The sequence below is a fragment of the Nothoprocta perdicaria genome, unplaced genomic scaffold, assembly GCF_003342845.1.
Source record: "Nothoprocta perdicaria isolate Ctin4 unplaced genomic scaffold, notPer1 scaffold_170, whole genome shotgun sequence".
Lineage (NCBI taxonomy): Eukaryota > Metazoa > Chordata > Aves > Tinamiformes > Tinamidae > Nothoprocta > Nothoprocta perdicaria.
In genome coordinates this window covers 1,175,326-1,192,595 of record NW_020454872.1, presented here as the reverse complement: position 1 = coordinate 1,192,595, position 17,270 = coordinate 1,175,326, and the positions used below count along the sequence as shown (strand labels likewise).

At 46.5% G+C, this 17,270-nt stretch overlaps 1 protein-coding gene and 1 long non-coding RNA gene across 3 annotated transcripts in view; both read left to right on the top strand.

The window, feature by feature from the left end:
- The window catches only part of PI16 (peptidase inhibitor 16), a 5,523-nt gene extending 4,949 nt beyond the window's left edge, over nucleotides 1-574 (top strand). The window contains exon 6 of the mRNA XM_026036057.1: nucleotides 274-574. Coding sequence (XP_025891842.1) covers nucleotides 274-574 — 301 coding nt within the window. The remainder of the gene's footprint in view (nucleotides 1-273) is intronic.
- Nucleotides 575-11,466: 10,892 nt separating this feature from the next.
- On the top strand, nucleotides 11,467-16,944 carry LOC112944656. Of its 2 annotated transcripts, XR_003248811.1 has the most exons (3): nucleotides 11,467-11,553; nucleotides 14,243-14,321; nucleotides 16,785-16,833. It is a non-coding gene; the product is annotated as an uncharacterized LOC112944656 (long non-coding RNA). The 2 variants fall into 2 exon arrangements; XR_003248810.1 differs by lacking the exon at nucleotides 11,467-11,553 and having other exon boundaries at nucleotides 14,081-14,321; nucleotides 16,816-16,944.
- The last annotated feature ends 326 nt before the right edge of the window (nucleotides 16,945-17,270 follow it).

Here is a 17,270-nt window from a genome sequence, read left to right as displayed (position 1 = left end):
CCACGGCCAAGCCAAAGCCCACAACCACCCTGCCCACCACAACCCCACTGCCCACCACGGCCAAGCCAAAGCCCACAACCACCCTGCCCACCACAGCCAAGGCCAAACCCACAACCACACCTCCCAGCACAACCACAGCCAAGCCAACACCCACAACACCATCACCCCCCACAACCACAACATTGTCAACACCAGCTAAGCCAAAACCCACAACTACACTATCAACCACCACCCCAGCCAAACCAGACTCCTCAACCACACCACCACCCTCAGCCAAGTCACAGCCTGCAACCACCCTAGCAGCCACAATTACAGACCAGCCCAAATCCACAAAGTCAGTATCCACCACAACCATGGCCAGTTCAGAATCCATCATCCCAGCAACCATCGCTATGGCCGAGCCAACACTCACCACACCAACACCCACCACAGCTTCTGCAGCCACATCCAAACCTACCGCTACAACAGCAGCAAAGCCAAAACTCACCACAACACCAGCACTAATCACAGTGAAAACCAGCCCGCAACAAAAACCCACTACAACCTCAAAGCCCGCTCTCATCAGAACAGATAGACCCAGTCCTACTGAGGCAGCTGGGCTAACACTGTCCTTTGACCCCACATTAGACCTGGATTATGAAATATCTCCAGACACAGAGGCAGACACCGAAGAGCCTATTACTCCCATAACAACTGAGGATCCGTCCTTCTTAGAAATGGGCACACCCTCCAGCCCCAAATCAGTTCCAGAAGCAAATAAAGATGTGAAAGAGAGTGGTAGAGAGACACCAGTCTTCTCATTTTCCAGTCAATCTCCATCCCATGGCCAAATTATTCCAGAGATTGAGTTAGGTTCCAATAAAGCTGAGCTCATAACTTCCTCAAAGTCAGTGGTCTTCAGCCCCGAAGAGCCCACCTTCTTGCGTTTAACATCATCTTCCAAAGAAACAAAGGGGCAGAGCCCCTCTTTCCAGACCTCCCTCTCAGGTAAGGTAATTGTGGAATCTGTCCTGGTATGGACACGTTAAGCGATCCCCAAGCAGCATGGAGCACGCTTGGGAGGAACCAGTATCAGACTGGTCCTCTGGATCCTCTTTTATGTGGCACCAACTTTTTTCCTCACTCCTTCTCCTAACACTGAAAGGGGCTGTTTGGACCTGTCTCGTCTGTGAAGCATGGGTATGTCTCCAGCCTGCGCCACACTAACCCACCAGCTGTGTTGTGCCTTCTCAGGATCTGTGCACCACTGCCTTGCACCTCATCATCTTGGTGCATGCCACTGATGGACCTGCATGAACAGGAGCTTCTCTTTTAGCTAGCTCTTCCCTTCTAACTACATTTTTTTTCCCTTCTGCCAGCAGGTGCGTTGGACACCGAAGAGATGGGGACAAACTCAGACCAGACAAGGATGGAGCATCCCTCAGGTGGAACCTCCAGCACCTCCTTTGGGCTTTCCCTCCTTCTCCTGCCCAGTGTCATTTTGGTGGGCCTTCTGCTTTGAACGAACGGTCTTTCTCAGCTGTCCCTGCACTACTTGCCAAGGCTTTCTTCAGCGCTGGTTGTCCCACAACCCTGGTAGGCTTGAGAGGCACCACGGACCACACTTTCTGCCAGGTCTTCCTACGCCGGCTAAGTCACTCCAGTCCCATTGTGCCCAGGGTGGCCAGCAGTCCCATAAGCACTAGGTTTCCCACCTGAGATCCGCGGGCAGGAAGGTGACTGCCATCATGCCGGTGACTACGGACACTGACACCTTGCCACCCTCCCACCCAGCCGGCCTGGGCTTCCAGTCTGTTTCCAAACTGGAAATGAGAAACAAGTCCATCTCCCTGTGTGGCTGGCAGGCCCTGCCTCACTGCTTCTGTGGGAGAAACGTGGAAACCCAAGTGGAAATGAGATGTAGTTGTTGGGGTTTGGGKTTTTTTTTCCTGTCAGGATGAGCTTCCAACAAAAATGATTTTTTGCAATTTTTTTTCCTCCTCGTGTGTCTGTCTGTTTCAATTTTGGTGAAATTTCACCCCTGCCCTTCCTGTCCAAAAAGGATGGCATTTTTTAGGGGTTATTTTCCATAGGAGAAGCTTTCTCTTTACTTTCTGTTTCTGATATGGCCAGTATTACAAAGATGTACTCCTTTCTCCTCCTCAAACCTCTACAACACTCCTTCCTTCCTTGCTTGTCTGCTGTATGTAGCCGTTCCACAGTTAGTCTGCTCCTGTGATTTTATTTTACGCATGTGCGTGCATYTGTGTGCAAGCATAGGAGAAAACTTGTCAGCACTAGAAAGGAGCTACTGGCTCCTTCATAAAGTGTTTCTCTGCATGACTTCCCTCGTTGTGTAATGTAAGCGTACGATGTATTTGAAGCGAGATACAGATCCTGGTTGACATATATTTCATGTGGGGTGGAATCTGGTCTAGGAGAAAAAAAAATAAATGATGACATGCCCTTGGACAGCTGGAGCTCAAGAGGTCCAGGTGAATGATGTTAGAGGCTAATGGTGGTTCCAGGACTTGTTCCAGGACAGTTGTTGTTCTCTGAGACACTCATTCCTTGTTCCTCCACGTCTCTGCTCTCTTCATCTGAAGATATGAAGAAACACTTGTGTTAAATATGTGATAAGTTTTGCAGAAGGGATCAGGAGAAACAGTTCTTCCTCTGGCTCTTGCATCCCTTGGTTTCACAAAGATGAAGTGGAAAATGACCCAAAGTCCAGTATCCCTGTCCTCCTCCAGGATGCTCTTTTCTGTGCACCCTGCAGGGCACACACTGAATAAACCCTGTTGCGAAAGCCATGCTGTGGGGYGTGCAGTGTCTCCCTGTGGGACCCAGAGCCTGGGGGCCTGTGTACAGCACGTATAATATGCTCTTGCTTGTGTACTTAGGTAGACTTGCTAAAAGATATGGCTTCTAGGGACTTTCTGAAGTTTTCTGAAGGTTTGCAAATGCATCTGGGTGTCAAAGTCCTAGGGGAAACTTGGGCTATATAAAGTTRCAACTCTGTGTTTTAAAATCTCTTTAAAAGCACCGGGAGGAGGAAATTTTAGCACACCATGGGGTAAATACCCTTAGCTCCCAGCTGAGGGCAGAGCAAAAACGCCACCGAGCATTTTACTGAGTAAGCAAGGCAAGAGGAAGAGAGTTCTGAGTGAAAAAGCTTGAAAGTGGGGCTGGAGCACTTCCCATTCCCTGTTCAGGGAGGCTCAGCAGCCAGCCTCATCCTGCCCCCGACCACACATGCACATTTTCATCTTAGCAGCCAAAAAGACAAAAAAAAAAAAAAAAAGTGTCCTTTCTCCCCCAGGCATTGTGTTTATGCAGCATTTTCAATGAAGAACTGCCCTCGGTGGTGAGCAGCATGCAAGGAAATGGCCTAACGTGGAGCACCTGGAAGCGAGGAAGCACAGCAGCATCAAGATTAGATCTGTGCTTTTTTGCTTTTCCCCTTCCCCGTGCCCCTGCATGGCCTGATAAGGCTGCCTTGAGGGTTTGCATTTCCCCTCGCCCTTTAATCTTGTTGCAGAGCCTGGCGGCACCAGCTCCCTTGCAGGAAGCCAGCTGCCCGTGGGGTTTTTTTAGGTCATGGTCACCGCGAGCCCTGCTAAATGGTGGCCGGCAGATGGCAGTGGGAGAGACGTTGCAGAGCACTGGACAGCTCTGAACTTGCTGCACAGCCCTGCAGAGAGAGCTTGGTGCTTTATTTAATCGGAAGCATCAGCTGTGTTTAAGAATTGGATTAAAAATAACCTCCTGCCCAGGTGCTGTGGTTGCTATGTGSTCTGCTTGCAGGCTGAGTGATGGGAAGTTGTTGCTGTGTTTAGCTTAAAAAAACAAACAAAAAAAAATCAAGCCTTGGGCTAATGAGAGATGCTGAAAATGCATCTCTCTGGCTGAAGGAGCCAGCYGGAGCCGTCACCTTTTGCTTGTTGAAAATAGCCCTTGCTAGGGATAAAGCTGGGTGTTTCGAGTCTGCAATCGTTGCACACTTTATCATGGTTTGGGTGCTCCTGGTTCCAGTAAGAATTGTTTGATTTCATTTTCCTTGGGGCTTCAACGTTTGGAGTCAGGCAGTTGTACAAGAGCCTATTTATGCAAGTTCCTTATTACAGAAAATTAGAACCCAGAAGGCAAGTAGCCTTTCCTGTTCTCTCTCCCTCCGCATCTCTAGGACAAGAGGGGCTGAGAGGCTCCTACATATGGAGGGGATGGTTTGTTTCGCTTTAATTCCAAATTTTGAGATTCTAGAGAAGGTGACTGCTTGGCAAAGGTGGGTCRTGGGGTGTTGCAGCACGCAGAGAAGGCCACAAGACACCTAAAGGGGGACATCTGTGGTGTTTCCAGACTCAGGTGTCTGATGGCRATTCCCAGGACTGGTCCATGTTGGATATGAAGGATGTTCTGGTATAAGGATGCTCCATAAAGCAAAACCAGCAAGTCAAAGGAGGGGAAAATAAAACGAGATGYGGGCAGAGGAGCTGATGTGGAGCCCCAGGGCCAAGAATGGCAAAGAAAGGCCTTGCTGGGCATGAGCATGAGGGAAGGATGGCTCTGTCTGGAGACACACAGCCTGCGCCGTCATAGGGAAGTTAAACCGTGCCTGGAGTTATGCTAGCTCAGCCCTATCCGCGGGGAGATCGAAAGAGCTGGGATGAGGCCGGGGCGGATGTGGCGGGGAGCTGCTGCCATCCCCAGGGGATGCCAACCAGGGCAGCTCGGCTGCTCTGTTTATTTATTTCCTCCCCCAAACACACACACACACACACACACACACACACACACACACACACACACACACGTGTACACACACACACTCCAAGGCTGGGTCACCACAGGGAACTCCTTTTGTTAGCGCAAGCAGGGGTCCTCTCCTGCCCTCCCTGTCCACCCCCTTCCCAGCCTCTCCACAGCACAGGGCAGTTTCGGTGGCGACACTCGCTGCTCGCCGTGGTGACCAGCAGGAAAATGGCCACCTGCTTCCAGGCTGCAAGACACTTGCCTTCTCCGAGCAGCAGGTCCGCCACCATCACCCCTCCTTGGCCTCACTGCGGGAGGGCGGTTCAGGCCCAGCCCGCGCGGCCTGAAGGGGGACACGCCATGAGGCGAGGGGACGCGGCTCCCTGGTGCCCTCACTGAGGTAACACCGCGCCGCTAGCTTCCTCCCCGCTGGGGGATGGCAACAGGGCTGTGCGGGCCGCTCTTCTGGATAATAAGGTCCCTGTCACTCCTCACTGTTGGTGGCTTCACCTGCTTGACCAACCCAGTCTGGCCCCCCTCCCCATCCTTGTCACATCCTGGCTGTGGCCTGCTCCCATGTCCTCCTTCCCCTCCATGCTCTTGGTGGCATGGAGTATCAGGAACACCAGTCCCCACCTCGGATGGTTGCTGTTCCACGCTCATGGGGGAAAGGCATTGCTGAAAGAAGTCAGAATAACTTTGTTTTTGCAGGATGGTGTCACCGGCAATGTTTTATTCATAGCTTCTGGCTTACACCATTTCACCGTTTCAAAAGTCCCTGCGCTGATGTCGACGCAWCGGAAAGGGGGAAAAGCCCAGCCTGAAGCGTCTTCACTCGCCACATACAAAACTAGGCCTTCTCCAGGGGACACTTGTCAAATACTGGGTAAGTGCTGCCCTCCTTACAGGATTTTTGCTGCTGTTTTGGTGACCTCCAAGTAATCGGGGGTAGGAGTACTGAAACCCACAGCAAGAAGCTAGAGGACAGTAGCACRCAGGTGAGGACTAAACTGTAGTTTTGTTCAGCAAGGCACCGGGACTGCTGAAGAGCCAGATTTGTCAAGACAGAAGTGCATTTCTGAGCTGCTAGACTGCAGCATCCCCACTCAGCAGCTACTGCTCAGCCTGTGATAGTCACATAGCTGCTGTCCCAGCTCCAGAAGCGGAGGAGCCTCAAAGTACTTCACTTCTGGAAGTCTCATGACCTGAGCAGGCAACTCTGTTTCCTCACGTGTTCCCTAGGCTGAAATCGGAGTGCTCCAAATTCTTTTTACAGCTCTCTCTTCATCTCTGCATGCATTGTCAGCCCTCCCTTTGTCTCTGACCTCGTATGTTTTTCTGACAGTGAGATGGCAAAGATAACGGCCCAAGATGTCCTCTCTTGAAGAGCTGGTGCAGCCCTCATCAGGTTACAGGCCTACTCATGATTCTGATCCTATTTCTACTGGAATATGGCAGAGGAATGGTCCCATCTGCTTCTAAGGAAGGGAATAAAGGACTATTCCCTGTCCCTTGTCAAGCAGCAGAGCTCTGACGTATGCTGCTTTTTCATATGTCCGTTGTCAGATGTCAGGGCTACTGATCTGGGAGAGCCCAGAAGAATTAGGACTCATTCCCTTTGACTCCTACCTTTTCCTCAACTGTCTCTTCTCTAGGACAGGGCTTCAGTCTGAATTGGTGGCTCTGTCGCATGCAAATGCCCAGGAGCTGTAATCTGCAAACTAGGGTTTGCGTGTGTGTTAGGCTGACATGGTTTATCAAATCAGAACGAACCACCCTCTAATTCCATGCCCTTGGAGGGCTGGGAGCTCATCCAAAATCAGAATATACTTACTTGAACAAGGCGCTAGCAAAACTTCCTGGGCTTTGATTTCAGAGGCTAAGCTTGCTCTTGGATCTGGGTCTTGACTCAAACTTCAGAATTGAGTGCAAGAAGCTTAAATCCCAAGCTCAGATCTATCCTCTTTGTACCAAAGCTTTGACTACCCTCCTGACTCAGGGAGACCAGAAAAGAATGGCACATCTAAACCTTTCCGAAGTTGATCATATCTTCTGAAAAAATAGGCCTGAACGCTAGAAGCTGATGCAGCAATTCACTGTTTCTTGCAACTGTTGAAAAGAAGATATAGGTTAAGTAGATGGTTCCCTTTTTGTATGATTGAAGCATGGAGCAATCCCTGGAATAACACWATCTTGGATGCTGTAAGAGAAGACCCACCAAGTTCAACAGCTCCATGCTGTAGTTTGGGATTCTCTTCACAAAGAAGCGATGCTTCAGGAGCTCTGTGGCTGAGCCAGTCCCCAGATGGTTTTGCTGCTCTTTAAGGAAGGCAATAGACTGTATAGTTATCACCTGAAATGGGATAAAATCCCTCCCACCAAACTATACAACCTACTACCTCACCTCCACAGAGCAGTACAAAGGTCTCACATAATTCACAGGCATACCACCGACCTTGAACAAGGACAGGATTACTTTCACCACCTGCTTCCATGCTTGTTGAAGTAAATGATCATAACCGATGATCTGACTGTCTCCTTAGGAAAGACAGTAGATTGTATAGTTAGTTCAAAGGGAGGATAGGACTCCACAACTATTCAATCTACTACCTCAGCCTCAAGGACAGCTTGGGACTGTGGCAGGCTAGGCCAAGGAGATGATCCTTAACCGTGAAACTGCTACTCCAAGGCTCCTGTGAAGAGAAATGCACAAAGAATTCATTAGACTTCATGTTAAGGGAAGCGAGTCGTATACCAAACCATGCCCTACAGCTCTTTCTTTTCTTTCAACTTCTTTAAATCCACCTGGACTGTAATTTAGCAATCACATTGGCTGCAAACTTTATGTATGCTGTAGCCGAGGCCTTACGGAAGTACCAGCCCTCCCCTTTAAACCCAGAGCCATACGTGCAGATAGCGTGGAGCTCCTGGAACTGCACTAACACCAAGTAACACACAGCCAGGCTGACCTCACCTCTTGAATACACAGCATATCTAGAACAAACCTGCCAGACCAGATAAGAGAATCCATCAATTTAGCTGTTAGGCACTCTAGGGAATCGAACAGATTAGAAATAACTGAGTACAAGGAAGCTTTTAGACTGCAGATGTAATGTTATCGAGTACATAAGGCAGATCTCATTTCCTAAACAAATGAGTGCAACATTCAGCCTTGTGTCCCTTCAATGCTATAGCACAGCCAGGCAATACTAGTGTGGCTATAAGACAGAGTGCCTTCCCCCCAGCCCCTGGCTCTCCTTGTGAGACTTCTTAAATTCTCTGTACGCCCAAATACAGATGCAAGGTATTAACTGCTAGTTCAAAAGACACATGTGAGGTTTTCTTGCAGTAAGAAAGAATTTCTCTTGAAGATTGAAGACCATAACCAAAAGGGAGCCACSAGCAGCACATTAAATACTCCGCATGTGCTGTAAAGCAGAATCCCAAAGGAGGACTTCCCATGCCAGCTTAAATCCTGGAGGCAGGGGAGCTCCCAGCCTTTCTAACCATCTGCTGAGTGTTGCGGTGGGAGATGCAGAAACCAAGGTAAGATGTCCCCAAAAAAAACAAAAGCTATTAAAGGCCAGCTTAAAGGAGTGAGAGYGCTAAATATCTGGTCAGCTATTTTAGCTGGGATCTTTGAAGTGAGAATTTAGGATGGCCTAGGATTCAAGGATATCTTTACAGAGCAGTCCAGATGTCCTCAATCACAATCAACGCAGTTCAGRTAATTCTCTTAACTTCCTTTAACAAACGGAGTCTTCACAAGGAATGGCCTACTGTGCAAGGCTATTTGGCCTGGGCTTCTCCTAGAGCAACAGGGTATAAACAAAGCCTAAATAATATCAGGCTCATAGGCCTGATTCATGCAGCATTAAAAGTATCCAGCCTATTCATAGGGCTAAAGTGCCTTGAATCCAAACAGCCTTGTGATGGGAAATATTATTTTTCCCTTTTTTTTTTGCTGCAATTGTAGAGGACTGGTGAGGTGATTTGCCCAGTTGTCCTMACAATGTGAAACACATAGCAGAGGACAGTAATCTGCTCCCAARAAACCACTGCCAATTGACCTGGAGGAATGATACTTTACTGATTGTAAAGTCTGCTGGTTTGTATTAATTTAAGCATATAAGCAAGAGGTAGGAGTGCAGTATCTGAAAGACCACTCTCAATACTGCTGCAGAAAATAAGAGCTTGGGCCAATTTCAAACAGTGGATGTGAAATTACATAAAAAACATTCCTTCRATTAYACATGGAATAGAAAAGAAAAAAAAWMMCAGCTTTTCACTCCTGTGTATTATTCTGAAAGCAGGRGATTTAATTATACTTGTTTTGTTATAGGTGTTGGGAATACCTGGCTGCTGACTTTGCAGCCCAGATYTTGCAAGGATCCTCTTAGCTCTTAGGAGCTATGATCATACAGATGTGGGATAACTGCTCAGTGGTATAAATCCCACTGGAGTTGTTTCAGAAAGACACATATGAATTAGTCATAGATGTATGCAGCCATAACATTTGTGCAAGCTCTCTATCTGCCAAGAATCTCAGGAAAAACTCAGGGCAATCACCAAGACAAATTGTGTTCCAGCCCTTCACTGGTTTCCTGACATGAAGCTTTGTGTTCCAGAATATTGCTGCTGAGGTGTGAGACTTRCACAAACCTGAATGTGATGCGGCTAAGCAGCAGCCTGCATCCCAGCGCCATTCACTGACCTCCAACCTCCTGAAGACCAGACTTTTTGAAGATTTTTAGATATTTTATTYGTAAGAACCAGACTTTTTTGAAAAATACTATTTTCTGTACGTTTAGTTTAAGCTAGTGACATGAGTGTTTCCMCTTCCAGATCCATGCTGAATAGTCAAATATGATTTCTGGAAAAATCTCCATCAGTGTCTGACAGGCAMTGCAAGAAATCCAATCCATCCTGGTGCCCTCAAGTTTATAAGCAATTACGGACCAATATGCTTGAGTCCGATCAAGTCTTAACTTCTAAAGTGTCACCGAGAGGTAGAGAACCTGGCTTGGAAAGGAGMTGGAAAAGCCCTGGTGCTTTGAGGTGCTGCTCTGGTTTAATCAAGAGAATTGAATGAAATGGAGGAGGGGGGAGGGAAAAGGGGGAGGGAGGAGGAAATCATAAAACAACAAAGTCGCTCCTTTAAAAGCAGACACCGCTTTCAACTTTTGTATAGTCGCAGTCCTGCGTGTCGGTGCCAAAACGCGCCAGGGACAGGCAGGGCTTCTTAGTGAGAAACCAGGGCCCTGCATCTCTTAAAGCCCTTTCAGCCTCTTGGAGGAATGTCTCAGTTGGGGCAGTAGCAGCCCTGACAGACACAAAAATCTGCGTGAAGTCAGCTGTCTGCCCTGGCACAAAATGGCTGCCTGTCGGCCATTTTGTTTCCATAGCTCTGCCTATAAGGAASCCTGCATCAACGTCCTCACCTTGTTGCCTTGCTAGAGTGGGGAAAATAAAAAGCAAACACACCAAAAACAAAACAAAAAAGYTCCTCAAGATCAATAAAGTATTCAATATTGCAGGGGCATGGGGATGCCAGGTACCTGCACAACTCCCTTTGCTCCTTCCGTTCACTTTCCAAATTTTTTTCCTCAAGTCACTGTGCTGCTTCAAATAGTTTCATTTGCTCCCAACTCATCCCAAATAGTTTCATTTGCTCCAACTGTGTCAGAGCCCGTGTCTACATACTGCACCTTGCAGAGCAGCGCAACTCTACCTGCCAGCAGCAGGGAGCATAGGTACCGAAAAAGCAGCAAAGAGTCCTAAAAACATTTTGATTTCACCTGGTACGGCTGCAATGCATAAATATCCAAAGGGAAATGGAAGTAAAAATATTTAAAATTCATTCTTTTGACACTCTGTGTCTCAATAATCTTTTGCTTCCATGCTGTTATCATGACGTGGRTAGTATTTTGTATCAACATAGGAGTAGCCTTAGTTTTTAAAGGATTTATAAAGAGTAAGTTAAAAAATAGCAGCTATTTTAATAAACATCTTTTTTATTACTATTATTTAGGGATAAATTTATTAGGGATTGTCTSAAATCTAATCATATGTTTAGAAACATCTAGACCATAATTAATGGATATGTTTTGCTATCGCAATGCATGCATCTGCAACATGCTTGTTACACTGCCTATCTTTTACTAAACCTTCATAAATTTATTATTCAGGATAGCCACAAAAGTAATTTTTTCCTATACATTTAAGTATCTTACTTTACAATTAGCATAAAATTGCTAATCGAAAGGTAGCGATTTCTGCACTTTTCTGTAGGAAAAAAAAACAGATTTTTTTTTCTTAAAGTTAGAACAGGCACTACGGACCCTTCATAGAATAATTTCTTTGAAGTACTAAAAATCAAGAATTATAACAGAAATATAAAAAAGCATTTTTTGTTTAACTGCCCCTATTCAATTCTATAGGATAACCAACAAACCCACAGGAAGAATATCCTTTCCTGTACTATTCTATACAACATTTCCATTTATGTTGTATTCTTTCAGGCTGTTCAGTTCAGAAACTGCTCTCCAAAGGTCTACAGGACACCCCAATGTATATTCAGACCTAAATATTTCATTAGCCATGAGAGCCATCCACCCAGTGCCCACACATGCAGTCCCAGCTCTGAGACCACCATTCCCACTGCAATTGTCTACATTATCTTCTTGTAAGAAAGCCAAGCAGATAGAGGTAAATACCTTTACATAAAAAGCAAACCGACATCCCTGTCTGCTCTCCTTCCCAGCTTCTCCTCTGGAAGTGTCGGCTTCTCTCCAGATATCCGGACAAAATCCCTCAAGAAAGGTAAGGTGATCACCCCAATACTGATGTCTTAGCCAAGCCTGGTACCCCCATGCCTTGGGTTGGAGCTTTGTCCCTCTGAACATCCGTGAACGAAGAGATGCGACTACCAAATGAAAAGCCGTCCGGGCTACTGAGGGAAATGCAGAATCACTTAAAAAAAAAAAAAAAAAAAAAGCACAACCCCTGTTATTTGGCGCGTGTTCGGATATTTTTTTTGCCATGCTCTGTGCAAAATTGTATGGAAATGCCACCAAGTTCCTTAAAACTTTCAAGGCACATTACTTTGCCTGGCATCCCTGTTGTGTATTGCAGCTGACCATGTGCAAGGTTTGCACACTTATGCAGTACACAGCTTGTTATCATGATATGACCCCATCCACGTAAGAAAAAACAAGTGCTTTGCAAGCCAGAACAGTTACTTCTTTTAATATTTAAATTAAGATTTTGTATTCCCAACATTAAAGCTTTTAAGACAAGAAGGGAATAAACACAACAAAAAAAAAAACCTAAAATAATCCTCTGGATCACACGAGCAAAATCCAGGCACTGCCAGATCAATGGAAAGGTCAAATATTATATTTACCAAAAACAAGAGGACACACAACAGGTTAAAATGCTACCGTCCGGCAATGACYGGCTCTAATCATACCAAGCCGATGTGTAAAACCATCCGCCCGTCCAAAAACAAATTAGACAACAGTGCTCTCTGGTACTTTATAAATACACAAGAAAGGAGGGCTGTTTTATTGAATATAGTGAACAAACCTTTCCGTCCGGCTATACCGTGCAGCCTCACGACTCTGTATGCATCGAGTAGCCTTACTCTGCTAATACAAAAGCTCAGTTTGGCAATTCCAGGCATTTTCAGTGCTCAACATACGCCAAAACTACCCACTCTCTGTCTCTGACTTTGGTCTCCGTCCAAAAGGTCCTTTTTTTTTTTTTTTTTTTTTTTTCGCTACAGCCGGTGCCACGTAGAGACGGGAGAGTTGGGCTCAAACATGGCCGCAGCCTACAAAAAAGAGCCAAGTCCCAGTGTTCATGCTTCTCCCTTCCTGCTGGAAAACAAAATGGCCACGTAGCAGCCATTTTGTTCGCTTCAGGATGGGAGGGAGAAGGGAAGGGAGGGGAGACGCAAAGCAGGAGAGAGCACGCGGGAAGAATGGAGGGGGGGAAGAGGGAGGGAAAGGGGAGGGTGTTAAATTCAACAGGAACCAAAAAGCTCTGCAGAGATCCCTGTCTGCGTCCTCCTTTCCTGACGCTGGGGACTGAACAGCCTGCATGGCCCCGCGGCGGGACCCAGAGAGATGGACACAGAGGGACTGACGTGAGGTCAAGTCTTCCACCTTGCCAGAGCTGGTGGAGCTTGAATTGAACCCCTGACGTTAAAGGGGTTACRTTTCCTTCCCGGGGCCTGGCGAGGCGCCTCCATCCTGCCTACTGGCACAAGGCTGGCTATAGCTCCAGCCATCAGTGGCCCTAAGGAGAAGCATGGCTCCCAGTGCATGGCTCCCATCTGCATGAAAGCTCCCAGTGGGAACAGGGCAGGAGAACGGAAAACAACCTGGTAGTGTCAAGCTCCTGAACTTCCCTGGACAGGAAACTGTGTAAATAACACCCCCAGGAGGGTGTCGGGAGAGGGGAGAGGAACCCAGAACTGGCAACAAGGCCTTYGGGATAGAGGTTTGTAGGCAGAAAGGACAGTGTAGACCTTGGAAACCAGATCCGCAATTGTAGTGAGGTGGCTCAGGGAGAAATGTTTTAATGGTGTTAGCTAGGTTCAAATCTCTTCCTCCCCTTCCATCCAAGTCCCTTCATTCCTCATCTGACAGCAACAYGCAAAACCTTGATGCATCAAATGCCATAGTTCTGTGTGGCCAAGGCCCCGTTATAAATGCGTTTCAGCTACTGAAACCATCTTCAGCCCAAAGCCTCTGGAATGCTCTGGGACATGAGAACTATGAGGTTCCCCACTGAAGGAGCTAACATTCATCAGCCATGTCTGCCTAGCAAGACTCCCCACAACTCTTCAGAAGGCCCTTGAGGTTGAGTAAGAGCCAAGCACAGCAGGGAAGTGCCAGCAGCTGCTCCATATTACCAGACATCCCAGGGTGCAGGTGTCTCCCATCCTTCTGGGCACACCAAGAAGAACAAAAGGCTGAAAGCAGTAGGAAGAAGTGCTTTGAGGCACTCTGGAAGGAGCAGTGCAGCAGGGCTTCCTATCGCTAGTTCTGTGACCGACTAACTGCCTCCAGTCTGCAAAGCACTTCTCAAGCTCCTGCAGTTTTACTGCTACAGCAGGGCATTGCACCTTCCAGTTTAGACAGCATGTCTGTGGCTTGAGGGACAAGAGAGGCATGGGTTGAAACCAGCTGGAAAGAAGTTCCCAGTTACAAGCCTAAGATGAAGGGAAATGCGTGTGCCAAAACTTAGCACAATTTTCAAACAATTAAAGATCTTTTGGGTGTATGTGTGTGTAATCTGTAAGAAAGGGTGTTGTCCAAGTTAATATCATGTTTGCATGGGATAAATTTTCGAGGCTAAACCTGGTATGCTTTCTCCMGTCACTGGAAAGGGGCAATTTCCCTTGAAAAGCAATTCAGAAGAGGAACTCACAGTCTAGTGGAATGAAGAATCTTACCAACTTTCTTCAGATTAATCTAAAATCTCCAGATGTGGCTTATTACAGATTATTAAAATGTCCTTGAAGATGAACATCACCTGTAACAAGTTCTATCAATGACTGCCTGTCTTAACTTCTCATTCAGGTAAGTGGTGGGCAGCTGCAATACCTATTTCAAAGGCAGATTTGTGCTGTGGATATCAGCTCAGTACTCTAGAAGTTCTCAAGGTATTTGGAGGACCAGTTCCTGGTTAGTTCAATAGTATTTGACAAGTTGAGTTTCACTTGAAAACTCTAGCCTTTGCTCTGAAAGAATATTGCATTTATTGTGCAGAATTTTTTCAGGAGCAGCATTAAAGCAGTCTGCAGCATAAGGATGAAAAATCTCTAGGTGTTTCTACCAAGAGAGACAGGGTAATGGCTATGTGAAATATGTCAATATGATGCTAGGAAAAAGAAAGTATTGAATTGCTCAGGCACAAATGCTTTTCTAGAGAGGCAAAACTGCAGGCACTCTGACAGAGTGAAAACCTTTATTGTTATCCTTTATCTATGTGAAAACCTCTTAGTAATAAAGACTGGCTATTATATGTTTACAGGACAGAGTGTTTTACCTTTCCCAGCAACACAGCCACTAGATCAGCTAGGCAGTATCTTCTTTGTGCTTCCCGAGCTGGAGAGATAGTGGGTTATAGACAAGCACACCATGGGCCTGGCATCACTGAGGACATTAGTAACCCAGCTAAAACTGCAGATAATCCCTCAGTACCGTTTGCTTATTCAATCAACCTTGGTTATAGTGGTGGTGTGTGTTTGAGGGGTGAAAGACGGGAATCTAAGAGGAAGTGAGGCCTCTTAGCATGGAGGGGAAGGTATCCGACTGCATAAACAGTGGAAAGATATCATGAACACACAGGTTTTGTGGATGTAAGCTGTGATGTTGGTTTATATTGAGAGGCCAGTGTGAATGCCATTGAGATGCTGGAGTGTGACAAAGAATGAGGGAGAGCTGGTGTGTGGAGACGTATATTTGTAGCCTCTAATATGCCTRTCTCCTGTCCCTGAGCTGCTGTGGGTTTTGCTAGTGCTAGATCAAGATGCGGTCGTGAAAGGTCTGCAGGATAGGCCAGTTGAGGTGCTGCTGCTCTGACCTCACCAGAGCACTTGTTCAAGCACATCTTTGATTTACTCAATCCCCAGGAGATTCTCTTCATTAGGAAAGGAACCGTTCAATGCAAGGGTCAGTGCTCATGATTCCACATGCTTCTGCTTGCTGCTTAGGCRTTTGAAAGGTTTGTCTGTTGATGGCTCATATTAGGCAGAGCTAACAAGTGTTGTCTGACTCTGGATCAGAGCTGGGTAGGGAAAAACGAGATTGTTCATTACTGTTTGTGATTGGTGGTCCTGAGGCAGGGTCTGCGATGCTGTCTTGAGTCTTGCAAAGAACTATATCCTTGTGTTTCATCTCTGTCTCCCAACAGAGATATTCCATATTGGAAAGCTGAGGAAATCATCTGCTCATTGTCATTTGTTTGAGTGTCTGGGCTTCCCTGGCATTAAAGCTTTGCCTCTGGCACTCCGCTAGCATGTCTTCAGGACTTATCCTCTGGTTTATTCATGTCCCAGTGAGCCTGTACAGAGTCTCGCTGTCATCTCTCACAAGTGCTTTTCTACCTGTGCTGCCTATTTTGCTTCTGGTTCATGAAGCCTAGAGTGGTTGAAAATGTGAGTAAGAAGCAAAGGGACTGGGTTCGTTCACGGACAGGGAAAACTTTTCTCATGACTGGGGAGAAAAGACATCAGCTTTCCTGCTTAGTTGATACCAGTGTCTCTACAAACCCAGCTGGCTTCTCTGAGTGTATCTGGATGGATTCTCTTCTCCATGTTTGTCCGGTGGGCTTGAGCACTCTCTCAGGAGACCTTAGGACTGCTTCATTTCTACTGCAGGGGGACCATGTACATAAGGTCACCACAGCAAGAACAAAATTGTTTGGGGGAAAAAAATCATTTTGCACTGCTGAGCATCCAGTCTTAGCAAGTCACTTTGCCTTTGTTTTCCCCTTTGGGAGACAGATGCTCCCTACCTGCAACGCTGAGAAGGTTAATTAGTTAATGTACATTAGTACATTAGCAGCATGTGCTTTGAGCAATGGAATTGCTTTAGCCAGTAGATCTCCAAAGCTGCAGTCTAATACTGTCTCTAATAAGGATGGGCTCCCCATTTTTATCAGTCAGGACACGTGACAGCCTGACCAGTGTTTTTCTGGTTGTTTATCTTCCATGGCCTTGTTTGCACATAGCCACTACCAAAAACTCTTCTCTGTCCAGCAGGTAGGATTTATTGCTCCTTTTTCAGTAGCAGCAGAACACAGAACAATGTAGGGCCTATGCAAACAAGTACTGYTGTTTTCTTTTGCTTTTCATTTATTCCTTGGTGGTGGTAAGTCAGCATGTTCCAAAACAAACAAAAATCACAAGATTTAAGACCCAGAGAGCAGTCTAGAGCAATGTAATAGGGGCTGAAGGCAGGTTGAACATAGATGTTAAGCAACAAGTGCCCCTTAAAAGCAAATTAAATGCCTAAATACCTCAAATTATTTCTGATCAGTTGTGATGTTTTGGCACTCTCTGCGTGGCAGTGATGTTCACTGTGTTAAGGAAGCTCCAATGACCGAATGCAACACAAGCAAGAGTTAATATAACTTCAAGTTCACACTGTTTGAGTATACTGGACACCAGGACTGGGGATTGCAACCTTCAGATTTTTGCCCTCATTCTATCACCAAGCTTGACCTTTCAGAAGACCCTTAAGGACCATGCAAGCTTGAGCCACTGTTTATGARGAAAAATTATTCTGCAGGCCAACTCCTCCTTTGACTTCAAACCAACAAGCTCCCTGCTGTTTGCAAGCCAATGCAAGACCATCAGGTGCATTCTGCATAGCAGGGCAGGATTGCCCAGGAAAAAGGGTGGAACAAATCCTCAAGATTCTGTGAAGACACCTATCAGTTTTAACCAGCAAGACATTACAAGCCTGAGGTGAGGGCAAGAGGTGATCAGCAAGACTCAGCAAGACTTGCTGAGGTGATCAGCA